Raw genomic sequence first — 17,674 nt, 5'->3', positions numbered from 1 at the left:
ACATCCTGGGATCCCACAGGTAGTATCTGAGGCTGGATTTGAATTCAGGTCTTCTTGACTGTGCTCAATGCTCTATCCACTGCCAATCAGATTATAAATTATGATTATAAAAGAAGACTGCAGATTATAAATGAAGGATTGCACAACAGAAGCACGTATCATTGGAGAGATATGTACCTGGAATAGGTGGGTTGGAAATAAAGTGAGGGAGTACAAGGAGGGAGACAGAAAATAGACAGCTAATGTCTAGGGAATGCTAAGAAATACAAATGAAGAATCCCTAGTACTGTGAACTTTAGTTTACTCCACCCTATTTAGCCTAACAAAATCAGGAATGTCTACACCCCTACTTAAGGATTAAGTATCTAGGAGGATGGCCTATGATAGACATGTGCTAGCAAATGACAAATCAGAAACATCTGACAGACCCCTGGGCTGTCCCAAGTCAAGCTTAAGCTACCATTGGTATAGGTGAGATGCAGGGAAGTGATGTTACAAGGGAATCACTTTAAAAGACTGATATATATTAATTTAAGGTCGCCAAGGAATTCAGCTATGTAATTCCTAAATGAAAACTCAAGTTTGCAGTCAATCTTTTATGGAGTTTAATTACAATAGGAGGAAGAAAGGAATTAGAGATAGAGAGAGAGAAAAAGGGAGAGAAAGGAATAGGGCTTAAATATTCCTTCTGTTTAGGCTGGGCCAAAAGGCCCAAACCCTTAGATAGCTGGGGCAAAGAAAGGAGATCAGTCCCTATTACTCACGTGACCAAAATGGAGAAACAGTCTCAGAGGCCCCCACCTTCAGCTTCCTTCAGAGCAAGCTTCTCAGAGTACACTGCCACCACTCCAATCAACTCCTCAACCACCCCCGAGTCTCCAGACCCCCCTGATCTTTAAGGAAACCATCCAAGTTGCCTCCCCTCAGTTCTCACATCTACCAATCACTGTCCATCAATTTCCCTGTGCCAATGCAGGCTCTAGCTTAACCCAGGACCGCCCAGAGGCTTTGCACATGTCTGTTGAAGGTCATATTTTCAAATAATTAAATCTTTGCTCCTTTGCTACAGCCCTTTCTAAATCCTGTTAACCTGAGTAGGGTAGAGATTGGAATAATTAAATTTTGATCTAGGCTGCAGCCCTTACTCAATCCTGTTAGGACTGAATAGGGTGGAGATTGATTCCAAGTATCTCCATTGTATCAATTCTAAAATCAATCATGACTCAAAGAAATTCCTGTTCTATGCTTAAGCATAGGTCAAAGTCCTTTCCATTGTTCAGCAAAAGGTTTCTGTCCTAAAGTAATCTTAAGAAGGGAAGAGAAGGAACCTCCCATGCCAATGGGGTTCCCATTCCAATAGACTATCAGTAAGAAATTTTCCAAGTATGAAATATCCCAATGGTGAAATTTCCAACATTTATAAGTCTAAGGAATTTTGAGGTTTACAATAACCATCTATATATTTCACATCATTTCCTCTCTCTGGCCTCTTTTGTGGTGGAGAGGTGGCTGGTGGAAGCGTGCTGAGCCTTTCGGCATCTTGGCATGGTGGAAGCTATTGTCCAGTTTAGTGGTAAGTTTCCCTTGATACCATACTGGAGGAAACCTACTAACCTAGTTCAGGTGAGGTGTCTTCTCTGAGCTCTCTCGGAGTTTAGGCTGATTTTTCCTCCTTTACCTTCCAAACACTATCCACTTAGAAGTCTCTAATCTTCTTCAGAAACCTTGTGGTGGAGGATTTTGAACTCCCCCTGGCACAGGCCAGGTGGGTGAAATCCTATACCCTTTTCCTCTCTCTTCTCCTTGAGTTCTTCCTTCTATATTGATTAAGCCACCATAGATTTCCAAACTGACTTCGGAATTTTATTTGGGATATCCCCTGGTGACCAAAAATCAAACTTAGATTAGGTCACGACCCTAAATTATCCTTACACTACATAGTATGAACTTAATGTAATAAATGTAAAGTAGACTTCCTGGGGAGGATTTATGAGAAAATATAAGTAGCATCTCCAACATGAAGCCTTTCCTGATCCCTCTTATTTTCAGGATGCTATTTTACACATTCTCCTATATGAGGTTTATGCCTGATATAAGCAGTTGCTTGTGGACAGGAACCACAATCAAAATCAATGTTATCATTGCTACTGAATAGCGATCTATTAATCCTCCACTTATCATCCAGGTAACTTCAAGAAAAAATACTCCTTCCTGGTCACTTTTCTGCTGTAGCCATAATCTCCCCTATTAGTCTATAACCTTTGAAGGTAAGGACTGTCTTGTTTTTGCATTTGTATCCTCACCATTTAGTATAGTGAGCTATGGTGTAGACAAAGGCACAGATGTAAAAATTAAAAATTAATCTACATTAATATAGAATGTTATATTTTAAGAGATTTATTAATGATCAATTAGAAATAAAAGAATAAAAGGGATACAAAGTAAAAAACCACGTACTCATGGATAATCAGCTTCCTTAAAGTCTTACTTACCATCACTATGCTTGCCGACAGGAAGCCAAAGTAACCAAAGTAGGCACACCCACTGAATTTATCCCCTATCTACAGGAAGTACATAATAACAGGAAGTCAGTGGACTCCTGGGAAATGTAGATTTTTAGGGTAATATTTAAAATTATCCATCCTCCCCTGATGAAAATTTTAAGGGGCCAGTCTCCCTAATTTGATCATTTAACATAATCAACTTTTAAATTATATTAATTTGGTTATAAAAGGGAAAAAGAACAAAACCAATGATTGCTAGGCGCATTGACAAAAAGCCAGATAGGGGGCAGACCCCCTTCAGCATGAGCATACATACAAAACAAATGAATTCAATACCACACAGTTAAAATCACCACATCCCAAAGTTCATCTGGATCTTCTGGTGCAATGTGTTGTCTGTGCAAACATCTTCATGGTGCCTTCTCCAACCAGTTCACTTTCTGGATTTGGAGAGGTAGCATTTTTCTTATCTTAAAATTACTCTCAAAAAGAATTTAAACTCTGCATTTTAGAATAATAATACATTCCCCCTGAAGAGGATGTTGGAAAAAAATAGGGATCACGTAGGGATGCATGGCTGAGTTATGAGGTGTACGAATCAATTGGCAAGAGAAATCAAAAACATAAAAAAAATTCCAAATAAAAGAGAAAAGATAACATCTGGATGAAATATAGACTATCAAAGTCTTATGTGTAAAAATTTTAAGTAAAGGAAAAATAAACCTATAACAGGTCCTTGAATCAGGGTCCAATTAAAGTGATCTAAGCAATTTTGCATTTAACTAATCAGTAGCCAGGACTACAGAAAGTTTGCACATTATGAAAGACAGAAAAGGGACTAGATTTTAGCAGCAAATGGGAGCCAGGATGGAGCCAGAATAATTGATGTTATGTATTTGAAATAGAGTATGTGGTACAAGGAAGACATGCATTATTTAACACATGTTAAACAGCTACAACCTCGAGTCTCAAACATGATTTAATCCTTGAGATTTTTGTGCAGAATGTCTTCCATCCACATAGGATTGGTTTTGTCTTTTTGACTTTGTACTCTATTGGCACTCTGCAAGTAGCTTTGTGCTTCTTTGGCACTGTGCAATGGCTCTTTTTGTATTTCCTTCTTCTGGAATCAGACAGAATCATTAAGCAAAGTTCCATATTTTTTTAAACAATAAATGACATCATTTTTATACTCAAGCTTTTTGGATATGCATTGACATTAGGGCAAATGTATTTTAAACTTATATTAATGCAAAATTAAAAAAAAATTAAAAGAAAATCTTCTTAATACTTGTGACATGCTTCAATTACAAAAAGGAGAGCAAAAAACAAAACTGAAATACTATATTGCACATACAAGGAAAAACAATAATAAAAAAGTTTTAAAAATAAAAAATATATAGCTTATAATCATTGACACACTGTATCTGCTAAGAAAAGGTAGAATACAAGGTTTCTCACCAAAAATGAGATCCATTTCCTTTTCAAACTTGGCCATGATCTACTGTGTGAGTGCAAATGATTTTCACAGTTACAGTTTTTTATAAAGAACAATAGTATAGCAGGTAATGCACATTCAAGAAGTATCAAAATCCCCAAAGTTATGTTATCCAATTTAAAGACAATAGCAAACAAACCCACTATCATTAGGATTTACATGAGTCTGCTGTATGACATTAGCAGCTAATGTATACTTGTCACAAGTTTTTCAGGTATAGCAATCTTTCAACCTTGGTTGAGTTGTTTTTTTTAAATCTATTACTGCTATCATTACAAAAATGTTGCAGAGGAGTCTAAAAAAAGACACACACCTCTGAACTGTTGATGTTTGATCTAAAAAAATGTCACCAAGAATCTAGGTCATTCTGGTAGAAGAGTAGAGTGAGATGAAGTGTTATAAATGAGAGATGTTCCTTCTTGGGAGCCATCCACGGGTACCATGCCCTGAGATCTTCTTCCCAACTCCTTTGGTATGAGACTGTAATATCCCATCCATTCACATTTTTACAAATGTGGAGGTGGGGATTATAATAGTGCTTCTCTTCAGCTACTAAAATGGATTCTTTACCTCTTGTTACAAATAACTCATAGGTAGGCAAAATGATCAGAGTTATTGAGAAAAAAAAAATTTAATTATGTCTAAAGACCCCTTAAAATCAATTTGGGATATTTAGCTCATTAGATTTTTCAAAGGTTGTTAACCAGATTGACGGAGTTCATCATCCTCTATGTGACACTTAACAAAGCCAAAATGGGGAAATTAAAAGCTGTTTTTATGGGCTTATACAATGATATTTTATTCAGTGTAGTTAATAGGGGAAAGGTAACAGAATATATCTAATAGTTAAAACACAGTTGGAAATGATTCAGTATAACAGAATAGTATTGATCAGATTAATAAATGAACTTAAAACCAACCAAATTAAATCATAAACAAAACAATCAGCAAAATACAATAAAATACAGAGACTTTCATAAAACAATGGAGTCTGAAGAGGTTTAAAAATTTCACCTCCAGACTCTTTAAAATTCCTTCTCTATCCATTCAGATTCCTTCTGTCAGAGCTCTGGGATCTCCTGTAATGAAGGAGAGTTCTTTGCTTAACATGGTGTGGTGGAATCCCAGACTGGATGAATTTTAGAGACTGGGCAGGCCCAAATGGCGAGAGGTTGTAAGGGGATGAATTTCTCCCATGAATCTTAGGCAAGATAATCAAAAGGACCAGTGTACCTAGGAATGGTAGGAAGAAAAAATATCCTAAAACTGGAAGCTGTTTGAAATAGGCAATCCACTGCTCTTTCATAGGGTGTGCCATGTTTGAAATTTTATTCCTTGTTTGGAAGAGTAACCTTCCTACTCCTTCCCCCATGGGGTAAAATGCTAGGGAACAATTTGCTTCCCCTGCTGTTTGGATGCTAATTGTTGCCTAAGGAAAACACACCCTGGTTTTTTACCAGCTGTCTGGAGAGAGGCTCCAAGGACTCCTAGCTTCTCAGTAGCAGCAATCAGCAGCCCAGCAGGATCAGCAACAGCAGACAGGTTCAGGGTTGGAGTTGGGGGCCAGGGGCCTGAGCAGGAGCAGGAGCAGGATCAAGCAGTATCAGGAACAGAAGCAGACCACTGGGATTTAGCAGCAGGAGCAAGTGGGATCAGGAGTAGCAAAGCCAGAGGCAGCAGAGAGGAAAGAGGAATGCTGGGTCAAGCAGATAGGCAAGAGAATTGGCTTATCTCTTCTCAGCCAAGAGTTCAGGGCTAAGTCCCTCAAACTAAAGCAGCTGAGTCAGTAGGGCAAGAGACCCACAAAAAGGGGGAAAGAAAAAAAAACCAACAAACAAACCAACAAACTGGCAGGAGCAAGGCAGCAGTTCCGGTACAGAGTTAGGAGTTCTCTCAGAGTTTGCTAGGAAGGGTGTGGGTAGGGAATAGGGGAGCAAGAAGCCTTGGAAGGAGAAATGTGGCTTAAAAAATTTTTATCTAGGCTATCTTAAAAAATTGAGAATTTTTTCTCCAACTAGTGGTTGCCATCAATGTAAAAATTAAAATTTATCTCAATAATAAAATATTATATTTTAAGAGATTTATTAATGATCATTAGAAATAAAGGAACAAAAGGGATACAAAATAAAACCATGTGCCCATAGCTAATCAGCCTGTTAAAATCCCCATACTTACCACCACCATCCTTGCCAGGAAGCCAAACAGCCTAGAGCAGGCACCCCCACTGAATTTATCCCTTGTCTACAGGAAGTACATAATGACAGGAAGTCAATGGGTTCCCGGGAAATGTAGTTTTTTAGGGTAACAGATTTTCAATTATACACAGAAGTGAAAAAAGGATAGAATAGTGTTAACTTGGAAAAAACACAGAACTACTAAAGTAGTCAGAAAAACCAAGACTTTAATCAGGAGACGAATAGGTCCAAATATTCAGCCACTATACAGAGTCCAGTGCCAAGGACTATCCTGGGGATTCCGAGAACATATCACTGGAAGAAGCCACAGAGCTAGATGCTTCCTCTGAAGAACAATAGAACTTGGGGAACTTGTATATCTTTTGGGGAACTAAGGACATGGAAGTATGATTGATTGACATTACTATGGAGTCTCCAGATTTCAAGTTGACAATGGTCTGGGAGTAGAAATTAGTCTGTTTGGCTGAAATGTAGAATAAAGGAGTGGATCGGGCAGTGGTGGTCAAGTGAAGTTTTCTGAGACATAATAAGCATGGGTCAGGCCTAGGCATTAAGGGTACTGATTTCAACTGACCCCAAATTTTCAAGTATAACTAATACTTATATAAAATTTTAAGGTTTGTGAAACACTTTACATATATTATCTAATTTTACCATAATGTTGTCTTTCATTTAATGATTATTTTGTTATGGGGAGAGAAGCAGAAAAATGGGTGAAAGAAAAGAGGTGCTATAAACAGAAACTTGAAAATTAAGAAAAAATATAGGGAGATCATGTTTTTGGTTTGGGATATGATTTTTAGAAGGTGTAATATCTGGAATGGATATAGAGAAATATGTTCATTAGAATTGGAGATACAGAACTGGAGTTTAGATGAGAGATCTTAACAGGGCATATGAAACTGGATATATCTGAGTGGTAGAAAAGAACATTAGGAGTTAGGTTTGAATTCTGGATCTGTAAATTATGGGTTACTATGCTTAAGCCACTATCTTTCAGCCTGCATTCTAAAATGAATGGATAGAATTTTCACTATATACCTAATAGAATTATTAGAGAAGATCTTAAAATGTGTAGGAATATAGAAAGGTATAAGCTATCAAGGTAATAAAGTCATGAGAATGGAGCTACTCTGGAGAGAATGTAAGGAGAAGCATCATGGTATCTTAGAATGCTGAACTTGAAGTCAAGAAGACATAGGTTCAAATCTGCCTCTGACATTTACAAGATACATGTAATTTTGGACAAATCATTTAACCCCTCTCAGCTTCAGTTACTTCCTTGGTAAAAAGGGGAAACTGGATTAAATTGTTTAAAAGGTTTCTTCGGGGTCTAATCTAAAATGGTGATCCTATTATTAGAACCTCAGGGGATGTCTTGTTAGGCGTTTGGAAAAGCCATTGAAGAGAGAAAGAAAATGAGGACACTTCAGTGTTCTAGAAATTTAAGAATTTTAAAATGAGGGTGAATTGCACTGCCCTGAGAAATCTCACTTTCTAAGACAGTGACCATTACCATTAGTTGGCAGTGATGCAGTTCTATTCCATTCTGCTATATATCTTGCATTTATATAATAATTGACAGTTTACTCAACAAAGCACATTTTTTTTAAACCCTTATCTTCCATCTTAGAATCAATACTGGATATTGGTTTCTAAGACAGAAGAGCGGAAGACAGAAGAGTGGTAAGAGCTAGGCAATGGAGGTTAAGTGACTTGCTCAGGGTCACACAGCTAGGAAGTGTCTGTGATCATATTTGATCCCAGAACCTCCTGTCTCTGGGCCTGGCTCTTAACCCACTAAGCCACCTAGCTGCTCCCAAAGCACATTCTTTTCACACAAATCTTTTTTTCTTTTTAACATTATTTTATTTGGTCATTTCTGAGCATTATTCATTGGAGACAAAGATCATTTTCTCCCTCCCATCCCCCACCTATCACATAGCCAGTAAGTGTTCTTGATTCAAACCCATTTCCATGTTGTTGGTATTTGCACCAGAGTGTTCATTTAGAGTCTCTCCTCAGTCATATCCCCTCAACCCCTGTAGTCTAGCAGTTGGTTTTCCTCGGTGTTTTTACTCCCACAATTTGTCCTCTGCTTGAGGATAGTGTTTTTTCTCCTAGATCCCTGCAAATTGTTCAGTGACACTGCATTAACACTAATGGAGAAGTCCATTACGTTCGATTGTACCACAGTGTATCAGTCTCTGTGTACAATGTTTTCCTGATTCTGCTCCTTTTTCTCTTCATCACTTCCTGGAGGTCATTCCAGTCCCCATGGAATTCCTCCAGTTTATTATTCCTTTGAGCACAATAGTATTCCATCACCAACATATACCACAATCTGTTCAGCCATTCCCCAATTGAAGGGCATCCCTTCATTTTCCAATTTTTGGCCACCACAAAGAGCGCTGCTATGAATATTCTTGTACAAGTCTTTTTCCTTATTATCTCTTTGGGGTACAAACCCAGCAGTGCTATGGCTGGATCATAGGCCAAAGCACATTCTTACAATAGTGTTGTGGGAGGTAGTCTAATATTATTTTAAAGATGAGAAATCTGAAGTTAATTTTTTTCATGATTTGTGTGTGTTGGAGAAGATTTGGACTGAGGTGTCTGCTCTTTTTCTCTTTTTCATTGTACTGCACCTCTCTATTTAAGTACCATACAGAAGAGTTGATAACTTAGTAGACTTCTTAAAAAAAATAAATAAAAGCCTCTGAAGCAAAACAGGTATCAAATTAAAATCTTTATTGGCTTTGTTAGATCTTTGTAATATCTTTTGATTATATTCCTTCAGAGCTACTTAGAGGAAACATGATATAGAGAAAAAGCACTTGTCTTGAAAAATTTCAACTCTTAGTTTTGACAGTATTCAGATCCCACAAATTACTAGCATTTACATATTACTTTAAGATTTTGCAAAGTGCTTTATATGTAATAACTTGTGTGATTCTTAAAACCATTCTGGAAGATAGGTGCTATTATCCCTTTTTATAGATTAGGAAACAGAGGTAAAAAAACTAATAAATATATAAAACTGGATTCAAACTTGGGCATTTCCTGAAGTCAAAGGCCAGTATGCTATCCCCAAACCATTGTATGATCAAGTGACACTCTCTGAGACACTTGTTTCCTCAACTGTAAAAAGGGATTATTTGTCACAGGTTTGTTGTTTTAAGTCATATAAATGAGTTTTTATTTCAAATAATGTTTTGTTGACTTTCCATATCTTCCAATCACTCATTACTTATGGCCATTATTTATGCTTTTTCCTAAAAAAGGTACAACTTCCATAGCTGCATCTTTTATTTTCTAAAAAATTTTAAAATCTTTTGCTGTTAACAAATAGAAAGTGTTAACTAGAAAAACACAGAACTATTAGTCAAAATCACTCTTTAATCAAGGGCAAAAGGGGTTCAGCTCTAATAGGCCTCGAGGTGCTGCCCCACTCGACTGCAGAGTCAGAGGATTGAACTCTGGTCACTCTGGTCACTGACCCCTGGGAGTGCCAAGGCTCAAGATGGACTCCAAGGAACAAAAGAATTTGGGAAACCTATATACCATTCTAGATGATCTGGGGGCTTAGAGAGGGACAGTTGATTGACTTTACAATGGTAAGAAAATGAGGAGTTCCAGACAGGAATAACAGTGAGGGGCTGATGCCCTACAATGGATACAAAAGGGAAAGAGTCAGCCCAGGGTTAGGAGCCTTTTAATGGACCTTAGTCTAGGGGGAGAAACCATTGGGACAAAAGAGATACTTAACACCAGATGGGATTAGCTACTCCCACCCAAACTACCAGGATGTCCATTGTCTAGTGAAGTGGGTCCTTCCCTCAGGGTGAAAACTCTACTGCGACAAGGTCAAAACCTGGGGTTTCTACCTCCCAATTAAATAAACTGGGGATTTCTAGCTTTCCACGTTGACAAACGAAAAAAAAAAAACCCGGGACCAAGAACTACACCTAGCTGTAACTTGATGTAGTGAGGCCACAAACACTGCGGAAAGGTCATTTTGTACAGTCAATAGGCCATTGATGTGGGAACAATGAACTTAGCCAGGTTGTGAAGCCGAGAGCCAGGGTATGATTAAAGGGATAACCTTTGTAAGGCGCTCACAAAGCAAGCCATTATTAGTATTATTAGGCCCGGGGCAAAACCTGGGAAGAAACAAAAGATTATAAAAGGGTCAGAGAGAAGCTTGGGCCTGAGTTTAGGATTAAAGGTAGTTACTCGGATAAAGCTACGGCGGTTTACACTTCATCGGCCAATTTCTTTCCTAAACATAGTAAAGATTCTCAAAATGAGCCGCGTGGGCCCGAGGGCAGCTGTCACCAACTCACTGTTTGACCTTGGGAAAGTCAGTTTCTTTCTGTGGGCCTCAGTTTCCCCATATGGAAAATGAGAGGGTTGGGGATCTACGACGTAGCCAAGGTCCCTTCCAGCTCGCAGGACAGACTCTATGATTCACCTGCCCAATCTAGAAAGAAATCGTCGCCTTGCCGCAGCTCCCCACCCATATAGCCCGACAGACTGGAAGGCTTTCTCCACACCTCCGCACCGAGTCGGCGTCGTTTTACCCCCAGGGCGGGGCGGGACTAGGGAGTTCAGCAACCCGCCGCCTGGCCAAAGCAGGCCGGTGGGGGGGGGGGGGGAGTCTGCGCCAACCTAGCACCACGGCGTGAGCCTTCTACTTGGCGCTGCTAAGGGAGCCTGAATGGGTCATGCCCACCCTACGGGGCAAGAGCCCACGAACGACGAAGGGAAGGAGCAAGGCTAGCTGGGGACCGTCGATGACTAATGCCATAAACCCACATAGGCGGCTGTAGCCACTGCAGCGACTACGACTCCCTAAGCTTAAGGCAAACGCCCTGGTACTAGCCGAAGAGGCAGCGCGCATGCGTCTTGTGCTTTCTTCGGCCCCTCCCCCCGCTCAGCCTGAGTTACGCCCATGCGCAAACCCTCTGGCGATGGGCTGACGCTACCGGCGTGAGACGAGCCTCACACCAATCTAGTTTCTCCCTCTCGTCACCCACGGTGTCTCGCGCCCGGCGATCCCCTTCCCAGGGTCCTTTGCGCCGTGAAGAAGCGGCTTCTGTGGGCTGGGGGCATTTTGTGTCGGCTGTAGCCAGGAGAACAAGATGGCGGATTCGACGGAGTAACCTCGGTGTTAGCGGGCGGGACCCGGCAGCAGGTGGGCCATCCCCACTCACTGCGCCTCTTTCGGCTCAAGACGTCGTCCCGAAACTGCAGGGGGCGCGACTTTTAGCTGGCGGAGGGTGCCCGAGAGAAGCTGCCTAGCCTGGCCCCACGACCCTCCCGGGAGCCTGAGGAGGCAGAAGCCCGAATTTCGCGCGGCGGCAGCAGCAGCAGCAGCAACAGGACACCCCCGGGACTCCGTAGCGTCGTCTTCCCCCAGAGAGTCTCTTTTCTTAATATTTTTTTTTTTTAAAAAAAGAACAACTTGAGTGCCCCCAACTTCGGTCACCGAAAGCTCGCGACTGGTGGGTGAGACCCGCCCGGTTCCTTTTCCTTCCCCCTTGGTTCCGGGACTCCCAGGTCCCGGTCTCTTCCCTCCCGCCGCCAGGATGGCGAGCAGCAGCGGCACCAAGAACGAATTCATTGTCGGAGGGAAATATAAACTGGTGCGGAAGATCGGGTCCGGTTCCTTTGGGGACATCTACCTGGCCATCAACGTCACCAACGGCGAGGTAACCCACCCGTGGCTAGTGCAGAGGGTTGGGAGGTGGGGGTGCGGGAAAGCAAACGATTTATCCTGAGAACAATCCCTACCTTTCCCACCTACGTGAGCGCCTAGTCCGAGGCCCTCGGTAGAAATGGCCTGACTGAGGCCAGGCCCGGCCCAAGTTTTTGCTTAGCCTTTCCCTGAGAGGTAAAAAAAGGAGTTGAGATGTTTGCGAATGCTCTGGGGAGAGTGACGACGATAACATTTACATTTCCTAGCCATATTAATCCCTTTTCGACATTTAAAATAACCCAGAAAAATAAGATTAATATATAACCAAGTAGGTTTTTTGGATTCCAGACACATCCTCTGGAAACCTCTCTCCTTTTCTAGTTAATTCCATTTAAGATAGTTTTTGATTCCTCGGTCTCCCAATGAAATCACCTTATGTAGATTTTATTGATTTCAAGGGAAACCTTTTCCCATTTTTCCATTGTTATTGCAGTTTTTGTTATGCATCCGGGGACATCTTCCTTACTGACCTGAAGAGGCTCTATTGAGGTCGATTACCTCATTTTATGAAAACAAGAAACTCCTCTATTTCACTTGATTGTTCGAATTGGAAAGTCTACATTTCATACCAATACTCCTTCCAAACCCCTCTCCCCCACAACTTGTTCTTAGGGGTGTTGATGCCATCCCCTCTCTTCCCTACAGGAAGTGGCAGTGAAGCTAGAATCTCAGAAGGCCAGGCATCCTCAGTTGCTGTATGAGAGCAAACTCTATAAGATTCTTCAAGGTGGGGTGGGCATTCCCCACATACGGTAAGAACCCCGAAACAGATGAGCCGTAGAGGGCAGAATGTGGGAAAAGTGGGCATCTGGGCATCTAACGGGAACACCTGAATCAGACTTTTTCCGCGTGTATTTGTTCGGGAATCCTTGAGTCATAATCTTTTAAGTGTCTGTATATTGGCGCACCCTGGTTATATTTGGACGGTAGCTTCCTTTAATTCCCAATTCATGTCAGTACGAAAACAAGTGTATGATTTTTAGGTCTAAATTTTATTTCTATTCTGGTTACCGGCATCCATATTGACGCATCCTTTGTGCTTTTGAGCTAACAGAGCAATTCCCTTGATCTCTGTGGGGAGAGGTTGACTCTTGTTCGTATGTGTTATGTCCGATTTTCTTATAACCTTTAGCCTGTGCAGTTCAGTGACCAGGCTCATCCGGTTATGGTTGCTATTGGAGCTGGATTGGGAAATGGCTGCTCTTTTGTTGTGTTTTTGTTCCAACATGTCTTCCTCCTCCGCTCAGAAAATGGCGGATCTACGTGACTCAACCCCATTTTCCTGCCCTTTTCTTTCACTGGCTTGACAAGTCTTACTCCTTCATCTCTTTAAACTGGATTGTACCTGGGAATGGAGGAGAATAGAGCTTTGGAGTTCTAGGAGTGGCAGAATGACTACACATTTGTAGTCTCTGAAGTAGATGCAGTGTGAAATTGTCAGATTGGACCATGTCAATATGATGGCTATTTTTTCCACATTTAATTTCATCAGTTACCTTCAAAATGGCCTTTAAGATAGGAAGATTACTTCTTTTCTCTAATGCAAATTGGACACAAACAACTTAGTTTATTTAGTTTAGTTTTCTTGAAGAGAAAAACTTACTCAGCATTCAACATCTTGATAAATTAACCTGTTGAATTATATCTTTATGGTAAAACTGCACATTAGGCTAACTTCCAGTGGAAAGGTTGGTTAAATCTGATTCGTCTTCATCTGCCTATAAAACTCAGTAGATTTTTTAATAAAATGTTGTTTTGGGATTCATCAGAAGATCCTTTTTGACCAAATCCAAAGATGAAATGACATCTGTTCCCTGACACATACAGGGTTTTTTAAAAGCATAATTTACAGACTACATTATAGCTAATGATCATTAAATAATGGACATCCTGTTATAAAGATCTGATTTTATATATATTACTTCTGAGGCTATAGGTACCAGAAAATTAAATAGCCAGTTTCATTAGTCCTCAGTTTTTTTTTTAAAGAAAATAAAATTGCTTTTATTGGTAAGTAATCATTGTTTTATTATGAAATGCAACCCATGTTTGCTTTGCCTGTCTTACTAGGTGAAAGCAGCCAGGTGGAATAGAAAGAACATGGAGTTTGAGCTTGCTTTGTTTTTTGGCCAGTTCTTTATCATTTTGGGGTTTGAGATTTTCTTCACATGTAAAAATGTGAAAGAATTTGAATAATCGATCTTTGGGGTCCCTGCCAGCTATAAATCTAAATCCTGAAACAGCACAGCAGATAGAGTGTTGGGCCTGGATTCAGGAAGACTTGAGTTAATATTTAACATAGACACTTAACACAAGTCACTTAATCTTATTTGCCTCAGTTTCTTCCTCTGTAAAATGAGCTGGAAGAGGAAGTGTCAAGCCACTCCAGTATCCTTGCCAAGAAACCACAAATGGGATCAAGAAGAGTAGGACTTGACTGTAAAACAAAACAAATTTAATCATATCTCTTTTCTCCTTCCTAATTGTGTAGGCTGAAAAGTGAAATTTCATAATGCAGAATAGGAATTTAGTAACAGGAATCCTATTCATCATTTCTTTTCTTAAAAAAAAGTAGTGAAAAAGGGTTTCATGATTTCTTTTACTTCATGCCCAATTTAATAGGATGTTTTAAAATTTGAATAATGTAGTTTGGTTAGTCATGATTAAGAGTGCCTGGAATTCTCACCCAAAATATAATTCAAAATTTCTACTTAGGACACAAAATTGAAACATAACACAAACTCCAACAAAAAAAGATAAAACTAAAACATCAAAACTGCTATCTATGTCTCCATGGTAGAGCAATTGCAACACATTTTGTGTAAAGCTTGTTCAGGTTCTACGGGGAATTCCCTCATTGTGTTGGGGGCCTTCTTATCTCTTGAAGTTTCCAGGATATTGTGGGATTTTGGACTTGGCATTACATTTTTTAGACTGACTGGCTTTATTTTTCTCAGATGAGGAGACTCTTGAAACTGGATGTTTTTCTTAAATTGGTTCATGATTTAATAATCTTAAGTTAAAGATACTTGTAGAATTCACAGTATCAGATTTTGAGTTGCTCTACTAGTTCCTTCATTTTACAGAAATTGGTGATACCTAATGTGATAACTTGCCAAAGTTCACAAGGAACATAGAATGACATTATTAGATCTGGATTCAAACCCAGACCTTCCAACTGACTAAATGCTGCTTCACTCTTTCTGTGGTGCTAGGCTACTCAATTGAATTTTTTGATAAGAGTTTTAGTGATATATACAGAATTTAAACATATATGATTCTTGCCATCTAGTTTCTTTTAAGACAGAAGGTTGATAGGTATATCATAGGTTTATGATACCTATCATAAACAAGTAATTGATTAAGGTGGAGTCTTGGCAGTTAAGTAGGGTGGGGCTGGGAGAAATTATCACCTGGCTTCCTAGGTTTATGGATTTTAGGAACAGTTAAAAAGATTTTATGGTTCCATAGGTATAGATCTGAGTTTATAATGAATGGGAATCAAAGTTGTATGACTATTTCCATGAGAAATGGGGCTTAATAAACAAAATTGGTTAAGGTAGTGTAGTGGTTATGAAACAAAAAATATTAAGAGGTTCAGTGGAAGGTTTTTAAAGAAAGATTTGCCTTCACTTCGATGTACTGTGTCAAAACACCTTTTCCTTTCTAGGATTTTGAGGTATTTTGTTTTAGAGCTGTTCAGATTGTGCTCAATTAAACAGGATAGTGATTTCCAGACTTGTAAATTCTACACTTTTTATTAGTGTTTATATATCTTCTCACTCTGAAAGCACAGAAGTAATTTTTTTTTAAATTAATGAATTTAACTTTAGTAATTTTTGGTATCCCATAGAGATCATTTGAGATGGCCTTGGATGACCTTTTAGATGTGATCTGTAAATTACTAGCCTACATAGCACTTTTCTCTGTTTGGGTCATTTTGTAATTTGAAGGGAATCTTATAGAATCAAAAAATACTTTCATTTTAGGGAGCAGAAACAAGATATTATTCTCTGTTCCTATTTGAAATTAATCAACTTACATTTGGGAGAAATAAACTAATAAAATTCAAATGTAAGATTGAAAGTTCCCCTTTTCCATAATGTTCTGTTTCTACTTATAGTCCTATAGAAACAAGACCATCTGCTGATGATCCATTTCTAGTTTAGATGGAACTTCAAAACTGGCTAGAGAGAAATTAAAGTGTTTAATGATGTCTTTGGGGGAAATTAATAGAAGGCAGCTAGATGGTGCCGTGGACCTTGGAGTCAGGAAGGAAGATTTGAAAATTCAGCTATACTGTATGACCCTGGGCAAGTTGCTTAAGTTTCTGAGAATATGGGCTAATAGCTAGCCTATTTAAATGTCTATAAAGCTCTTGTTAATCTTTAATGAAAATTGATGTGAGGAATAAAAGAATTTCATTTTTAAAATTTAAATTTTCTTTTGTATTCAACACTTAATTCATAACCTTTTGTGAGAAAATTTAGAAGTCTAAAGTATTTTCTGAATTTTGATTCAGATAGTTGTGATCCTTTTGAAAGTTAATCCATTTTTAAAAAAATTATATTCCATGAAAGGTGATTTTTTTTTTTCAGTAATTGACAATTAATTTCTGAATTCCTATTATGCTTGCTTGGTAATGGAGGACTAAATGACAGAAATTATGGTGGTCCTGTTAATAGGAGATGAATGATTTGGAGATCTAGATGCCTGGTGAATTTCTACTTGTGGATTAAAATGGAATAATTTAATTATAAAAATAAACGAGTTTAGAGCTGGAAAGGAGAGAATCCAGACATCTTTTATTTTACAGATTTAAAAAACCTTAGAGCCCAGAAGGACTCATAGCTTTATCAATAAGTTAGGGACATAGAAATACCCAGGATCAGTCACCTTAGTTCCACAATACTATGTGCTATATGAATGGCCAAGATGAAGTAATTTCTGCTTTTAAATCCTGCTTTTGGATGTACCTGTTAGTTGGTTATAAACCAATTTTTGGAAACTCATTTTATGGGTGGAGAATTTGAAATGAAGTTCAAATATAAGAGGACTGGATATGTTTTTTAAATTGAAAGGAAATTTGTGAGCTATTGTAAAGTGGACTTTGTTAGCCTGAATGGCTTTTTTAGCTTCTCTGTGTGGAGGTGACCCTGGGCTATTGATTACTATATCTCCTCTGGAGAATGAGCTCTGGCAAACTGGATGAAGATCTTTCCAATGTGGCCAGGTGATGGACTGTGTATATATCTTTGAAGATTAGCCAAGTTAATTTTAGAGTAGTTCCTACCAGCTTGGCTAAACGAGGTAGAAATTGGATGACCATAGCAATTCCTAAAGATTACATACTAAATTGTAGTGTGGTTATGATTTTTATTAATGGAAGTGTAAATTTTTATTTTCCCTCAAAGTTTTAGTGTGAATTTGCATGTCAAATTATTGAAGAATGTTTTGTTTCTGAATATCAAATCTAGAAAGAGAAGACAATATTTTCTTAGTGGAAAATGCGTTAGATTTTGAGTTGGAGGACCTGAGTTCAAGTTCTGAATGCTACTTTAATACTTATGTGATCCTGTGCAACTACTTAATCTTTCTCTCCCCCTCCTGTTTTCCCCCCTCCCCCTTTCTTTTTTTACTGATCTGTAAAATAGAGGATTGGTGTTAACTAGATCAGTGGTTCTCGAAGTATGTCTTCCCTACCCCTTGCTCCAAA

At 39.0% G+C, this 17,674-nt stretch overlaps 1 protein-coding gene across 7 annotated transcripts in view; it reads left to right on the top strand.

Moving 5' to 3' along the window:
- The first annotated feature begins 10,120 nt into the window (after positions 1-10,120).
- The window catches only part of CSNK1A1 (casein kinase 1 alpha 1), a 54,942-nt gene continuing 47,388 nt past the window's right edge, over positions 10,121-17,674 (top strand). For all 7 annotated transcript variants that reach the window (XR_008915134.1, XR_008915133.1, XM_056811452.1 and 4 more), the window contains exons 1-2: positions 10,121-11,911; positions 12,604-12,710. Coding sequence is in view for 5 of the 7 variants with exons in the window: in XM_056811452.1 (XP_056667430.1) it covers positions 11,789-11,911; positions 12,604-12,710 (230 nt within the window). In the remaining 2 variants the exon portion in view is untranslated. The remainder of the gene's footprint in view (positions 11,912-12,603; positions 12,711-17,674) is intronic.

Source organism: Monodelphis domestica, chromosome 1 (assembly GCF_027887165.1).
Source record: "Monodelphis domestica isolate mMonDom1 chromosome 1, mMonDom1.pri, whole genome shotgun sequence".
In the NCBI taxonomy this organism is placed as follows: Eukaryota; Metazoa; Chordata; class Mammalia; order Didelphimorphia; family Didelphidae; genus Monodelphis; species Monodelphis domestica.
This window is presented reverse-complemented; position numbering and strand designations above follow the sequence as displayed.